Below are 16,092 nucleotides of genomic sequence, written 5' to 3'. Positions count from 1 at the left end.
AGCTCTACCCTTCTACCATGTGAGGACACATCTAGAAAGTTCCACCTAGGAGCCAGAAAGCAGGCCTTCACCAAACATTAAATCTGCTGATGCCTTGATCTTAGACCTCCCAGCCTTCAGAACTGTGAGAGAGAAATTTCTGTTGTTTTTAAGCCACCTCACTTACGAGGTTTTTGTTATAGCAGCTAAAATGGACTAAGACTTCATGTGACGTGGCATTTAAAATAAAATCCAAGCCCTTCCCATGACCTTGAAAGCTCTGCCTAACCTGGGTCCTACCTTCCCTTCTGAATTCCCTTCTCACCCCACCCTCCGACCTTTGGTTCCTGTCTCACTGATCATTTCACTCTTCCTCCAAGCCACAGAGCTCATTCCAGTCTAGAGAACTCTGCCTTCGCATTCCGTCTGCAGAATTATTTTGTACCACATCTTTGCAAATGTACCCCTATTCCAGTTACCCACTAATCTCTGCTTTATTTTTACTCACTGTATGTAAACTTCCCTCAACCCCACAGTAATCTCTCACAGGGAGGGATTTTTCTTTTCTATTGCTGTAGCCCCAGATTCTAGAACAGTACCTGGCATAGAATAAGCATTCAATAAGTATTTTATGTAATTGAGTGAATAAACACAGATGGACTTATAGACAAAAGACGCTTTTTCCCCAAGTGAAGTGTATAAAGGGTGAGCCACAGTTTCACCGTAGAGCAAAATAATTGCAGAGAAATGAAATCAGCAAAGAGCCCCGGCTCATGCAGATAAGCCAAACGAAAGAACATGCCCTCAAGCAAACAACACCGTGTTCACATCATGAGCCACAACCGAATCCAGCAACCATTCATCATTTCATGTTCACGTTGCTAATGCAGATTTTACTGGTTTTATAGTTTTATGATTACTTCATAAATCTGCTGTGGCTTTCTGAAAGCATGTGCTATAAACATAAAATTTCGTATCTTGGTTTATGTTTGTTTATGTTTAGACAAAATTAGAACAAAAGTAAGAGCATATAGTCAGGGTAACTTGTTTTATGTCCCTAAGGAAAAAAAATGTATTGAAAAAATATAAATAATTTCGGTGAACACCAAGCATCCAGAATTCTTATTTCTTTAGAATAGGCCCACATTATACTTAAGTTTGAGGGCAAAAACTGTAGGTGACAGAGCACCACAGAAGGGTTTTAACGGAAGGAGTAATGTGCTCAGATGGCTCTGGCAGCTCAACAGCGGACAACTTGGAGCATAACATGGCCAGCGTGGTCTACATTGCTATCAAGCAAAGATGGTTAAAGATTCATGGAATCATCAAGATCCCTTCTAGTTCTGAGAGTCTCAACTAAACATTTCTTCTTCAGACATTCTTTTTTTTTCTCAAAGTCATTAGCTAGACACTTTTTTTTTTTTTTTTTGAGACAGGGTCTCACTCTGTTGCCCAGGCTGGAGTGTAGTGCAGTGGTGCGATCTCAATTCACTGCAACCTCTGCCTCCCGGGTTCAAGCAGTTCTCCTGCCTCAGCCTCCCAAGGAGCTGAGATTATAGTTGTGCCACCATGCCTGGCTAATTTTTGTATTTTTAGTAGAGACAGGGTTTTGCCTTATTGCCAAGGCTGGTCTTGAACTCCTGGGCTCAAACGATCCACCTTCCTCGGCCTCTGAAAGTACTGGGAGTACAGGTGTGAGCCAGGTAGACACATATTTTCCAAAAATGTCTTTAAGCTATCACCCCAGACATTCACCTAACATGGCCAGCGTGCTCTACATTGCTATCAAGCAAAGATGGTTAAGGATTCAAGTCATCAATCTTGATATCTTATCAATAGTTTTGGAGACACAAACCTAGGATATCAGGTGCCCCTGCAGTTGTGGATTGGCCAATGACAACACACCTTTGAGTGATAAATTGCTCAAGAATAAGCAAAGTGGCTTGCTCATCACCTGGGTGACGAGATAGCACCCTCACCCAGACTGGTGATGGAGGGCACGTACTCATTCTATTGTAATGATAATGCTGCAAACTCGTTTAATCTTCTGACTTAACCGGAGTCATTCCTCTCTCATATCATTTATGTTCGCTAGTTGTTCTTGATAAACAGCAGCACCCCTCACATTAGAGAAGAAGACTGTGATGTTTGCGGCATTGTAAATGGCCTGTGCCAGGCCCCGGGGAATAGTTGTTTATGAGGCTCTGTGACAGCTCAGGGACACTGTCATGGGGTGAGGCTGCAGGCAGGGCTGTGGTCACGTAACCCAGAGTTTCCCATAAAATGCAAATACATCAGTCAGAGAGAATGCAGTCCCTTTCCTCTTTAATATCTCTTTTCCATATAAGGGAAAGTTTTAACATTAAAATATGAAAGATCACTAAGACTCATTTCTAAAATTAAAATATTAAAGATCATCATTATATTAAAGTCCCTGTACAATTTCGGAACAGTTTTCATTAATTATCTGGGGGACGTGCTATCACGTAGGAATGAATTGCTCTGGCTTTGGACTTCATGCTAGGACCTGATTCACTTTCTAGTTCAACCTCCCACCAGCTGTGGGACCTCCGCTGTGTAGCTTTCTCTCCAGTCGTGGTTGTTCTCATGCTAATTATAGGTCTTCCTCCCAGGGGTGTGGTCAGTGCTACTGGGGATCCTGTGGGTGATTTTCCCACAAGGCCTGGCATCCAGCATGTGCTCAATCCAGAGGAATTGTTCATCACCCCAGTTTTTCTCTTTAAGTCATTATTTCCCACCAACTTAGCTGAAGCTGAGTGGCATGGGTTCACAGGCTTGGCTTAAACTCCTCCTGGTGGGTTATTTCCCTAGTGTATGAAGCGGCCATCCCTCCCCCTGGATCTGCTGCTCCTATGTCAGGACTTTGGGTAGCTTGAGGCCAGAACCTCTTCTGGGAGCTTCCTGCCAGCCTTGTTCTCTTATTTGCTGACATCCCAAGCACACAAGTCCTACCTCTCGCCAAATAGAGAACACAGGGAGGAAGGCATCAGGAGGCTTGAATAGACCTTTCTAACCCGGAGAAGATTCTTTTCCATTGAAGCCTTTTGTCTGCGTGGCTCTCTGCATGTTGAAAGCCAGCTCAGTTACCCAAGGGGATAATGGCAACCATTTAGTCTATACCTTCAGATGGGGAAACCAAGGCTCAAGGCACTGTTCCTAGAAGTCTAGCTCCCAAGCACGGATTTTTTTTCTCCTGACATTGCTCTGCCTTCACTGGAGAGGCTGCATCTTTTTCTTTCAGAACCTGTACCTGTGTATAAATCCATGTAAAAATCGTATACACAAATCCTTTGTATTTTCCAAGGTTAGAGAGAAATCGATATTTTTGAATCAATATCAGTCATTCATCAACCATTCTAGAAACCAAAAGTCCCTCTGGTACACTCCTTATGTGTTAAATTTGTCACCTTTAACAGAACAGGGTGTGAACCCAACAGCAAAGCTGGAGCTGCTCCATACCTCCGTATCCTCCCTGGCACGCAAAAAGGACCCAACCCACGGCCGCCGCCCACAGGGTCCGGTGGAGGGCTTGGTAGAGAGCTGCGGCCACTGAAGGAGAAGCAGAGGCGTCGTCCACCACATATGCCAGGGCAGCCACTGCAAACAGGGTGGTGAGGGAGCAGCTCCACCCCAGCAGGACCTGCATCTGCGGGGAGAGGAGAAGCGGGGCCCAGCCCCTTTTAGCCATTGTATAATTCCCGCCTCTTACACAAACTTCCTTTTTTGGTGTTATCACTGTCACTTAGGTCTTTATTTGTAAAGCTCGGTCACTGCTTAGATCTGACTAAAATAGAAGGTTGTAATTTAAAAGGGGTGCCCAGGAGATCTTTGTGGTGACAGAGAGTTCTGTACCTTGACCGTGGAGATGGTTACACACTTTGCACATGGAACACACTGACCCAGAACTGTGGACAGACATGCGTGAATGAGTATGTGTAGAGTTGGTGGATCTGAGGTCTGTTGTGCCAATTTCCATTTTCTGGTTGTGGTCAGGTCCCATAGTTATGTCCCATGTTGCCTGCTGGGGAGCTGGAGTACACAGCACCTCTCTGTACTAGTTTTGCAACTTTTGGGGAATCTATAATCATTTCAAAATGAAAGTGAAAAGAAAATCAATAAGTAATCTCCTAACCCACTCCTAATCTCCCATTTCATCCCTTAACCAAATGAAGGCTCCTTGATGGTTTCTGCCACCGTAATGTGAGGGCCTCCGGCACACAGCCCCGCCCTGGGCAGCAGGCTAGTGAAGTGGAAGGAATGGGAGGATGAAAAGTCTTCAGCTCAAGAATAGCCCTGTGAATTAAATCCTCATGTCTGACTCAGTTCTAGATCTTGGGCCTTGCATTATCCTACTTGGCCTTTTTTGACCTAGCCCTGTCTTCCAAGGATCTCTCTTGCTTCTCCATGCTGTAGTACTCAAGCTGCTGAGATGAGGTCTACACTGCCCTGAGCCACCATTGGATCAGTCCGCCATCTTGTCTCTGAGACCTACTTAGGTCTCAGGTTCCTGGCTGTGGGAGAGGAAAGGAGTGTTCCTTTAGCCTGGGATCTCCCTCACTCCTTTGCTATCTCCCTGACAGACACAGCCTGGCCTGGAGGTGAAAACTCCAGGTGAGCCTTCTAGGCCAAACAGGAGTTAAGTCAGACGAAAGGAAGGAGTGAGTGGGGGGAGGGGAAGGAGCAGATTCCAGGGAGAGAAGGAAGCATGAGCAACTTCCCAGATGCCAGGAAGAGCTGGTGTGTGTCGGTGGTGGCGGTCAAGGGTGCTGTGAGCAGGCTGGTATCACTGACGTGCAAAGTGCAAGAGCGGTGAGAGAGATGACACTGGAGAGACAGGCCAAGCGATGTCATGGGGACTCTGAAGGCCTTGTTGAACAGGTCAAGCCTTATCATGGATGTCAAGGGAAGCCAGTGAAAGGATTTTCACAGTTCAAGGGCACAGCCAAAGTGGTGTTTTAAATAGATCACCCCAAGAGTAGACTTGAGATCAGTAAGACTGGAGGCAAGGAAATAAGTGACAACATCCAGGCAAGAGATGAGAAGAGCTTTAAGGTCAGTTCAGAAGGCCGAGAGCGGATGGCAGGAGAAACATTCGGCAGGGCGTGGGGGAATGACTGGAGTGGGGATGAGTGGGGGGCGGGGGATGACTGGCGTGGGGGATGATTGATTGGCGTGGGGGATGATTGGCTTCGGGGAAGATTGGCGCGGAGGATGACTGGCATGGGGGATGATTGATTGGCGTGGGGGATGATTGGTGTGGGGGATGACTGGCGTGGGGGATGATTGGCGTGGGGGATGATTGATTGGCGTGGGGGATGATTGGCGTGGGGGATGATTGATTGGCGTGGGGGAAGATTGGCATGGGGGATGACTGATTGGCGTGGGGGATGATTGATTGGCGTGGGGGATGATTGATTGGCGTGGGGGATGATTGGCGTGGGGGATGATTGGCGTAGGGGATGATTGATTGGCGTGGGGGATGATTGATTGGCGTGGGGGATGATTGGCGTGGGGGATGATTGGCGTGGGGGATGATTGATTGGCGTGGGGGATGATTGATTGGCGTGGGGAATGATTGGCTGAGAGCGATGATCAATGAGGAGGAGACATCCAAGACGAACCCGGGTTTCCCACTTGATTGCCCACCAAGGAGTCAGAGAAGAAAATGAGGGCTTGGGGTATATCTGGAAAGCAAAGTAACAGCTTCCAGACATCTCATGTCCTGATTCCCAGACACAACGAAGAGTCTTGTGTGTAGAAACCATTGAGCGTGTGCTGTTAAAAATCCAACCCAACTCAGCATCCTCTTCCAGAAGAGTCTTGCCACTGTAATCTCACTGGGTACATTTTCCCACATTGGTGGTTTCTTTGGGCCAGTACCAAGGCTCCTGCAGGTGGGACCGCTCTGGGTTCCAAATCTGGACCATCATAATGGGAGCTCAGTGAAGAAAGCAGAGAACCACGCTCTGGTAGGAAGATACAGGCCTTTCTACCTTTTAAAAAATAAATAAATAAAGACAGGGGGTTCTCACTATGTTGCCTGAGCTGGTCCTGAACTCCTGGACTCAAGGGACCCTCCTGCCTCAGTCTCCCAAAGTGCTGAGATCACAGGTGTCAGCCACTACACCTGGCCAATTCCTTCTTATTCTTTAGCATGGAGAGACGTCAGTAACACTGTACAGCACAAGACAGTACCCAGCAGGCTGACTCCTTCGTTCGCAGCCTTGGAAGAGCCTGGCCAGGTGGGCCACACCAATCCCAGCCAGACCTGCGCCCACAGGGTGAGGCACAGGAAATCATACCTTGGTTCTGAGAGGGTTTTCCTGGTGGTTTTGATGCATGTAAATGCTCAGAAAGAGGCCCACAAGAAATGGCCCGAATCGGCAGTAGGGCTTGGTGTAGTACTCCAAGAAATACAACACAGTCGCCTCTTCACTGGAAAATACAAGGAAATGAGGCACAAGGTTACATTGGATCTGGACAGGGCAAAGGGAATCTGAATCCCTGAGATGTCCATTGGGATAATCAGCAAGCCCAAAGGTACGTTTAGGGCACGCTTGTTCATTTCCTCAGTGATGGTGTGCAAACAGTGACCTCGTGGTCCCACCTCAGCCAAAGCTGGCTTGTTTGGGTTCCAAATGCCCTCAGGCCCCTCCACCCCAGATCCCAAGGAAACGCGATGAGTATGTTCGTTTTAAATAGCCGTTTCTGGTGGCCAACATGTCAGAATGCTCTAAAAATGTAGCACCCAGATGTAAACCCAAGGGTCCCAAGGACAGAGACTGTCCTGAGAGAGAAGTTACATGAGAGGCCCAGGCCAGGCCATTGAAAGACACCAAAAAGTATTCTTTGAAGCTGTGGTTTTCAAAGTATGGTCCCTTGACATCAGCTGCATCAGACCAGGCACGGTGGCCCACATATATCATCCCAGCACTTTAGGAAGCTGAGGAAAAAACATTAGCCAAGCCTGGTGGCACATGCCTACAGTCCCAGCTGCTCAGGAGGCTGAGGCAGGAGTATCACTTGAGCTCAGGAGGTTGAGGCTGCAATGTGCCATGATCATGCCACTGCACTCCAGCCTGGGTGACAGAGCGAGACTCTGTTGCAATAGAATAAAAAACAAACAAAAAGCAAAAACACCTGCATCACCTGAGAACTTATTAGGAACCCAGATTCACGGGCCCCACCCAGACCTACTCGTGGCGGGCCCAACCATCTGTGTGTTAAGAAGGCCCCCACATGACCCTGATGCCCCTCAAAGTTGAGAAGCATTGCCTAAGCAGTGCCCTTCGTGGGAGATATCCAGGTTATACCCAAGCCCATGGAATTATCACCTCTGCACGTGGGACCCAGGAACTAGAAATTTTTAAACTCTCCTGAGCTTCCCAACTGCAGCCTAGATTGAGAACCCCTGCTTCAAATTTATCACCACTCCCTAGTGAAGCTAGATGCACTCTCGGCTCTGAGTCCCCTAGCTGCCCATGCAGGGACTACTGGAAGAAGGAAAGGTGTTTGAGGATAAGATGCATGGTTTTTCCACTGTGGCTGCACATTAGAACTCTGGGAGCTCTTACAAAAGTCGGCCGCCTGGGTCCCATACCCAGAGATTCTGATTCAGTGGTTTGGAGGTGGGGTTGGAAGCATCAGAGGAGTTAGAAGCTCCCAGGTGATTCTAACATGTGGTCAGGGTTGAGAACTGCTGGTCTAGACATGAGTGAGCCTCCTCCTCAATCACCTGGCCACACCATGATATGGGAAGGGCAAGTTCCTGGTCAGGAAACTTGGGATGTTGACACCAATTCCTCCATTTATTCTCACATGCCACCCACTCACAGATTCACATGGGGCACTTACATGCCAGGAACGATTTTATTTTGGAAGGTTGGCAAAGGCTGCTCTGAGAAGGTGACATTTGCACAGACACCTGAACGATGTGAAGGAGAAAGCCCTGCCGAAATCTCAGAATTTAACGGAAGAGTAATTCAGGCTAGATAGCAAGTGCTAAGGCCCCGGGTCCAGGAGGGTGGGGAAGGGGATTTGGGGAGCATGCTTGGTGTGTTGAGATGATTTGGTGTGGCTGGTCCAGCGTCAGCAGGTAGGAGGGTGACCGATGAGGCCATTGGAGGGATTCGAGCAGATGACGGACATGAGCTGATTTTCATTTGTGTCACTCTGACTGCAGCATTGAGAAAAGATTCGCAGGTAATCATACCAGTTTTTCCTGCGTAATTGTCATACACGTCTCATGGGGGAGGTGAAATAACACTGTGGATTGGCTCCTAAGTTCAAATCACACCTGTGCCACCCACTAGTTGTGTGACCTTGAAGAGGTAGCCCCAGCTCCCTTAAGGCTCAGTCTCCCCATCCAACAACCGAGCCACCAAGCAGCAATTTGCTGCGGGAGGAGAAACACAGTAGAGCCACAAGGGGGCGCTCCTTTCCTCCGAGAAGTTTCAATGGGCAACTTGAGTTCAGAGAGGACCCTCCAATACAGGTTAAAAGGTTCAGAAGTTTGGACGCAAGAAGGCAATCAGCTTTCCCATTCAGAGCGAACATTTAGCACCCACTTTTTCCACAAGCCAAAGGGCACAGGGTGAACAGCCTGGCATTCAGCAGTCCTCCCTGAGAGGTCCTGGCCAGAGAGGGGCAGGCTGGGGAACCGCTTTACCTGGATTCGGATGGAGCCACCACGGGAAGTTTATACGCCAGTGTGATCAGAGCAGTGGCTGTGAAAGATGCCAGGAGCAGCGCGGCCCCAAGGAGGATGAGGATTTGTGTGCTCCTACAAAGAAGAGAGGACACGGAGAGGAGTACCCTTCAGTTTCTTGCCCAACACGTGCGCTTCCTGTGGACATGAAAGGCTGGAAATTTTGACCTTCAGAGGAACTTCCTGCTGGCCCTGCTTCTGAGAGGATGGTGAGGGGCAGGGAGAGCTGGGCTGGGCCTGGAGGACCTGAGGCAGCCTCGGTCTTGACCATCTATTAGCCGTGCCACACTGGGCAGGGCCTTGAACTTGAGTTTCCTGGTCTAGACAGGAAGAGTATTCTCATTCTCACCTGCCTGCCCTGGGGCAAAAGGAGTCCATGCCTGGGAATGTCCCTATGAAACATGATATGGACACAAGTGGTGGTTGACTTGGGAGAGAATTGTCAGAGACATGGTGGGACACAGGGTGGACTCACTCCAAGCGCAGGGGAGAGGGGATCAAGGATCAAGCAGGGGGATAGTATGGTTTGGATCTTTGTCCCTGCCCAAATCTCATGTGGAATTGTAATCCCCAGTGTTGGGAGTGGGGCCTGATAGGAGGTGACTGGAGCATGGGGGTGGATTTCCCCCTTGCTGTTCTCGTGATAGTGAGTGAATTATCATGAGATCTGGTTGTTCAAGAGTGTTGTAGCACCTCCCACTTTGCTCTCTTCCTCCTGCTCCTACCATGGAGCACCAAGGGGAAGGTGCCTGCTTCCCCTTCTGCCCTAATTGTAAGTTTCCTGAGGCCTCCCTAGAAGCAGAAGTCTGTACAGCCTGCAGAACCATGAGTCAATGGGATGGAGAAAGGGCCAGAGCTTCAAGCATCAATCACCATCCCTGTTTGTCTCTCAGAAAGGCCCATTCAGGGGCCATCACCCAAGAGGAGAAAGGAACAGTCTGAAAGACCCCAGGCTGCTCTGAGGCCTCTGTCTGCCCCATGCGTCCTGGCCGGGACTTCCCATTGGATTTCTCTTGCCTTTTTCTCACTCAATACTGGTCCAGGGCCAGGCACAGTGGCTCACACCTGTAATCCCAGCACTTTGAGAGGTCAAGGTGGGAGGATCATTTGAGCCCAAGAGTTTGAGACCAGCCTGGGCAACACAGGGAGAGCCTGTCTCTACAAAAAAAAATTGTTTTAATTAGCTGGGCTTGCCAGCTACCAGGAGGCTGAGGCAGGAGGATCATTTGAGCCTGGGAGGTCAAGGCTGCAGTGAACTGTAATTGTATCAGTACTCTCCATCCTGGGCAATAGAGAAAGGCCCTTCTCAAAACAAAACAAAACTAAACTGGACCGGCAGCCAGAGCATAGGCTCCAAATGCCACCTCCAAGGAAGCCTGCACAACTTGCCCTTTCTGCTCTACCAGGCCTGCAGCACCTGCTGAGATCTCACACCTGTCCCATCTGCACCTGCAGGCACTTGCCATGGTCTCCAGAGCCTTTCTAGCAACTACACCTGTGCAGAGCTGAGGACTGTTCCCCAGAAGAACTGGCCGGCCCCAGCTCTGGTGATCCCAGCTGCTCCTCCACCCCACAGGGGTTCTTAGGGTTTGCCCTGTGGGAAGGGGACATCCACCTGCCAGGAGAGGGGCTCCCTGGACAAGAGCTGAGGTGCTGAGACCCACTGGGGCTCACTTGGCCAGGAGGGAACAGGACCCAGGGTGCACAGGGTAATTAGCTGACCCTCTCTAGGGGCTCCATGGGGCATGGTGGAAGCTTGCTCAGCACTCCTAAGGCACCTTTTCCATTTCCAGCTCTCTTTGCCTGAGTCTGGCTTGGGGTGAGGGGAAGAGCACACCAGTTCCTAATTCCCACCATCCTCCGTTGGTTCATCCAGGGGAGATATGGGTATAAATAAAGTGAATACCGAGTGGTAGGTGTTTTTAGGAGAGGACATTCAGACCTACCTTCTTTCTTTCCTTTTTTCCTTCCTCCCTTCCTTCCCTCCCTCTTCTTTCTTTTCTTTCCTTCTTTCTTTCCTTTCTTTCCCTTCTTTTTCTTTATCTTGATTCCCCAAATAAATAGAACCATAACTATCAGATTTCATGATCTCCATCATCCACCTCATGCTTTTCTCAGTTCTATTTTGCTATAAAAATCTCCCCACTAACTAGAACATTGGGGGGATGTTTTATTGTTTGGGAGGATGGAGGAAGTGGGGATCACCCCTCCCTCTGCAGTGTTACATGTACAGGCACCCCACCCACCACCCAGGTACCCAGCATTTATTCACGGCCACCACATTACTCCCCACCACCCTCGGAGGAGGCGGAATTCAGAGGTTGAAAAGGCAGAGAGGTGCGAGAAGAGATGGGCTGGGCAGAAACAGAATGCAAACCCCTGCAATCCAGGTGGCCTTCATTAAAACTCGCTCTACACCAAAACCTTCTAGAAAGGGTGGGCAGACAGGACATCAAGGGAAGAGGTCTGCTTGCACACAGGAGGGACCTTTTGTGAAACAGGGACAGCATAAGAAACATGGTGAGCTGGCCTGCCCCTGAACTGGTCCAGCTGATCAGAAGCTCACAGCAGGTTATCTAGGGATCCCTGCAGAGGCTGGAGGGACAAGGGGTCCCCACAGCTTGGGGGTGGGTAGCTGGGGACCAAGGCAATTCCACTGGAATCCCAAAGGACAGGAAGCCGAGTTGGCATGTGGGCTGCTGATTACTGAGAAGCAAGCACTGTGCTAGTACCCATAGAGAGGGTCTCGCTTGATCCCATGTGCAGTGTTATCCTCCCCATTTCACAGACAAGAGGAACGACGATGAGAGTCCAGCAACTCACCAGGGCTCAGCCAGCTGGTAATTTACCAGTTATGTTTTAAAGCCATGTCTTCTGATTCAAACTTCACTACAGAGGGAAACCACCTCTGTGCTTAGTGGAAGGGAAGTTGTAAAACAATTCTTTTTTTTTTAATGCTCAGTCCGAAAGCCCTTTAAATTTGAATTTAGACAGTTTCTTGTGCTTCTGATATGGATGTAAAAAAAAAAAAGCAGATTTTCTTGTTTTGCAAAAATTGTTCAATTATTGGATTAAATTAAAATTAGGATGCATGGTGGCTCATGCCTGTAATCCCAGCATTTTGGGGGGCCAAGGTGGGGGGATCACAAGGTCAATAGATCAAGACCATCCTGGCCAACATGGCGAAACCCGTCTCTATTTAAAAATACAAAGAATTAGCTGGGCATGGTGGCGTGCGCCTGTAGTCCCAGCTACTTGGTAGGCTGAGGCAGGAGAATCACTTGAACCTGGGAGGCAGAGGTTGCAGTGAGCCAAGACGGTGTCACTGCACTCCAGCGTGGTGACAGAGCGAGACTCCATCTCAAAAAAAACAAATTAGGATTTTTTCCCTGGCCTAAGATGCTTGAATGTTTGCAGGTGACCAGAATGGATGTCACAGATCAGCCTGAGATTTAAATATCTACCCTGAAAAGGCAAGGTCAGGAAACCCTGAAGCAGAGCAGAGTGGGTCTATCCTACTAGGAATGCAGCTCCGCCTTCAGTAATCAAAGACTTACAAGTAACATGGGAAACATGACATTTTTCTATCTATCCAAAAAGGAGGCTTGTGTCTTGTTTTGTTTTATTATGAATATTCCATACTGGCAACAGTTAAATTAGATAACTAGAGAACTGAGTATTTGATGTACCCTCTATGGAAAGTGATTTATCATTATGCTTCAAGAACCCAAGAGCCATTCATGCCCTTGCACCTAGTAATTCCCCTCAAAGATATTTGTTGAAAAGAAATCTGGGTTTCATGGAGACAAATGGTTTCCATGAGAATTTTGCCAAACCATGATTTATGAAAGCACAACATTGGAAACAATCCCTGTATTTAATAATAGAAGGTATACATAAATTATATCATTAATTCGTGAAACGGAATGTTAGGCAGATGTTAAAATAATGTTACTTTAAAAATAATATAGGAAATGTGTGTGTCATAAAACTATTAAAAGAAAGATACTAAGGTGTAGATACAGAATGCTTTCATGTATCAAAAGCTGAGCAGAGCCTGGGAAACATAGTGAAACCTTACTCTTTAAAGAAGTTAAAAAATTAGCAAGGTCCAGTGGTTCATGCCTGCAGTCCCAATTACTGGGGAGGCTGAGGCTGGAGGATCGTTTGAGCCCAGGAATTGGAGGCTGCAGTGAGCTATGATGGCACCACCGCACTATAGCAGCCCGGGTGACAGATCAAGACCCTCATCTCTTTAAAAAAAAAAAAAAACTGAGCAGAAAAAATATCAGAAGGATAAGCCCCAAAATATGAGCAATAAATTCACCTTGCCTTGACTGACAAGGTGGAACTGCGGTGATTTTCCCCCTCTTAAATCCTAATGTTTTCCAATGTTTCCTAAATTGAACATATATTTTAACTAAAAGGAACAATAAACTTTTTAATATGGCAATGAATAATCCACAACTATAAGTCTCTCCATGAATTATTGAGGCCTTAAGGTGTTTCTAAAACTAACAAAAATTAAGGTGATAAATATCCAATGTGGGAAAGCTGGTGCACTGATGCCTTGCTGAGGGCGTTGTAAACTACTTCACTCTTTCCGGAGAGCAATCTCACAGGAGGTGACCAGTGCCACAAAATTGTTCCTACCTTTGACCTACCAATTCCACTTGGAAATCTGCCCCCATGGAAATAACTAAGAGAAAAAGTATTGTGTTCAAAGGCATGCATTGCAGCGCCATTTATCGTGAAAAATTGGACACGATCTAGATGCCCAACCATGAAAAATGGTAGATAAACCCTAAAACTGACAAGAATGCAGGTTATGTCAATATGTGGCAATGTTTGTAAGAACAGTTAAACGGAAAATGCTGAGCACTAGATGTTACCTGCACACACCGATCGCAACCTGAGCACTAGATGTTACCTGCACACACCGATCGCAACCTGAGCACTAGATGTTACCTGCACACACCGATCGAAACCTGAGCACTAGATGTTACCTGCACACACCGATCGCAACCTGAGCACTAGATGTTACATGCACACACCGATCGCAACCTGAGCACTAGATGTTACATGCACACACCGATAGCAACCTGAGCACTAGATGTTACATGCACACACCGATCGCAGCCTGAGCACTAGATGTTACCTGCACACACCGATCGCAGCCTGAGCACTAGATGTTACCTGCACACACCGATCGCAGCCTGAGCACTAGATGTTACCTGCACACACCGAGCGCAACCTGAGCACTAGATGTTACCTGCACACACTGATCGCAACTGCAAAACACACACTGACTTGCATAGGATTAATGTTGGAAGAGAATGCGGAGGAAGGCGAACAGTGGAGGATTTGGCATTTACTTTTCTGTAAAGTTCGTTTCCTACATTTTAAAAAGCAGCTCTGTACGGAACTGGGGCACTTTTGGAGAGTTTTGTGAAAGAGGCCACATGAGGAGAAAAGCTTGTCCCAATCAGACTCACTTATCGTGGATGAAGATAATTACTGGGGTGGTGAGGTGGAACTGGAAGTCATTGGCAAGGTACCAGGTCCAGCCATTGCACTGCAAAGAGAGCAGAAAAGGTCACCTTTCCTTCATTTACCAGTTCTGCTCCACACTTTCCACCCGCCTCAGCTAGGAACAAGAATTCAGTAGATGGGTAGGGCGAATTTCTGTGGGAAGACAAAGGAAACTTGAGTTTGTGATATTAATATTTCACATGCCTCATCCTGAGCCTTGTACCAAGCCTGGATGGCAGCTATTATTGTTGCCATTTTACAAAACGGAGATTCAGACAAAATTTCTCTTTTGCTTAGAAAAGAAAAACAACCATAGCCCATCTCTGGGACAGCTGTGGGAACTGAGCTCTGTCATGTTACAGGAATGTAAGGTTATCATCATGATGATGCAGTTGGAAGTCAGAGGGGCCAACGTTTTTCTCTTTTCTTTGCCTCTCCCATGCCCCAACTCTAGGTGGAAAGAACATGTTCATTTAGAACCAGTGCTTGCCTCCAGATGTTCTGTGGGGAATCCTAGAGTTCCCATGGATGATTGACATGGGATTGCCTGGCCAAAATGAGTTCCACAGACCATCCATGCTTATGCAAGATAAGATGGTTACCAGTCGTTTTTTTCTTTAATGTGAGGAAGTCCCAGGGGGGGCAGTTATCTCCAGAGGACCCTGGCACCTCTGCTTTTAAGGATCTAAAGTGAGCTGTACCTCCAAAAGGCCACTGGCTGGTATTCCCACTGCTTCCCACGAATGGCCCAAGTCAGTTTGCAGCAGGGAAAACAGCCCAGAGTATCCCCGGGGAACCCCATCACAGACAGGCCCTCTGAGAGGGGGGCGCCACCTGCAGGCAGGCGGATGGTGATGCAAGCCTGTCCAAACAGCTGGGCGTTTGCAAATGGAAGGCAGCCAGATATCTAGTTGGTGAGCTGGGATGTACAATGATGAGGGTCCTGCCATGCTTTAGCGATTCCCTTTGCAGCCTTGATTTGAAGGCATATGTGGAACTGGTGATATGACTGAATTACAGCTCGCCTCTGTCTGGAGAGCCTATACCGCGATGGGACACCGCACCGCACCCTTACTGGGTTGAATTCCACTCAAGTTCAAAGTAGACCTGACCTGACCGAGCTGGTTTGGAGCAACAGCATCTATGTGTGTCTTGGCTTCTCCAAAGCCCCAGTTTCCTCATAATGAACTTGAAGCAAGTGAAAGTGAAATAGCAACCCGAGACTCACCGCACTCCGGACCGACACAAAGTTATTTAGGAGCAGCAGGTTTGTCCACCACGCTTGCCGGCAGCTATCCCAGTGGAATTTGGGCACTTCCCAGACAGGTCCCCAGGGAATAAGAGAGAACAGTCCAACCAACAAGCACACCGAATACAGGTGAAGAGGCTGCAACCTGGCAGGAGAGAGCCGGGAGAGAGAAGGTGGCTTTATACGGGGGGTCCCTTCTGTCCCCTCAGTGGGCACATGGTGGGTGGGGCATAGGTGCTCGAAAACAGATTGTTTATACTGTGGGCAGCCGCCACCCAGCACCCATGAGTTCAAGGTCACTTACTGAGCACCCATCATGTACGGGCTCAGGTGCGACTACTGCAAAAACACTGCTCTTTATTTCTTTATTTTTTAGAGGCAGGATCTCACCCATTACGACTTTGACTTCCACCTCCTGGGCTCAAGCGATCCTCCCACCTCAACCTCCCAAGTAGCTAGAACTGCAGGCGCATGTTGCCATGTCCCACTAAAAATCCTGTTATTTATTGAGCAGGTCATATGGTTCAAGCACTGTGGGAGGAGCCTCCTAGGGATATCTAACCCTCAAAACCATCCTGCAAGGTAGCCACGACCTCCATTTTAG

The 16,092-nt window shown here is 48.1% G+C and overlaps 1 protein-coding gene across 1 annotated transcript; it reads right to left on the bottom strand.

Annotated features, from left to right (window-relative positions):
- Positions 1-976: 976 nt before the first annotated feature.
- Positions 977-15,882, bottom strand: LOC100389713 (O-acyltransferase like protein). The gene is made up of 6 exons (XM_078346884.1): positions 15,879-15,882; positions 15,468-15,553; positions 14,203-14,282; positions 8,669-8,782; positions 6,303-6,435; positions 977-3,646 (listed from the first exon to the last, which is right to left on the bottom strand). The coding sequence occupies exons 1-6, from the start codon at positions 15,880-15,882 to the stop codon at positions 3,410-3,412; spliced, it is 654 nt and encodes a 217-aa protein (XP_078203010.1). The 3' UTR covers positions 977-3,409.
- Positions 15,883-16,092: the final 210 nt, after the last annotated feature.

The sequence above is a fragment of the Callithrix jacchus genome, chromosome 13 (genome assembly GCF_049354715.1).
Source record: "Callithrix jacchus isolate 240 chromosome 13, calJac240_pri, whole genome shotgun sequence".
Lineage (NCBI taxonomy): Eukaryota > Metazoa > Chordata > Mammalia > Primates > Cebidae > Callithrix > Callithrix jacchus.
The sequence above is the reverse complement of the archived record's forward strand: the minus strand, read 5'-3'. Positions and strand labels throughout refer to the sequence as shown.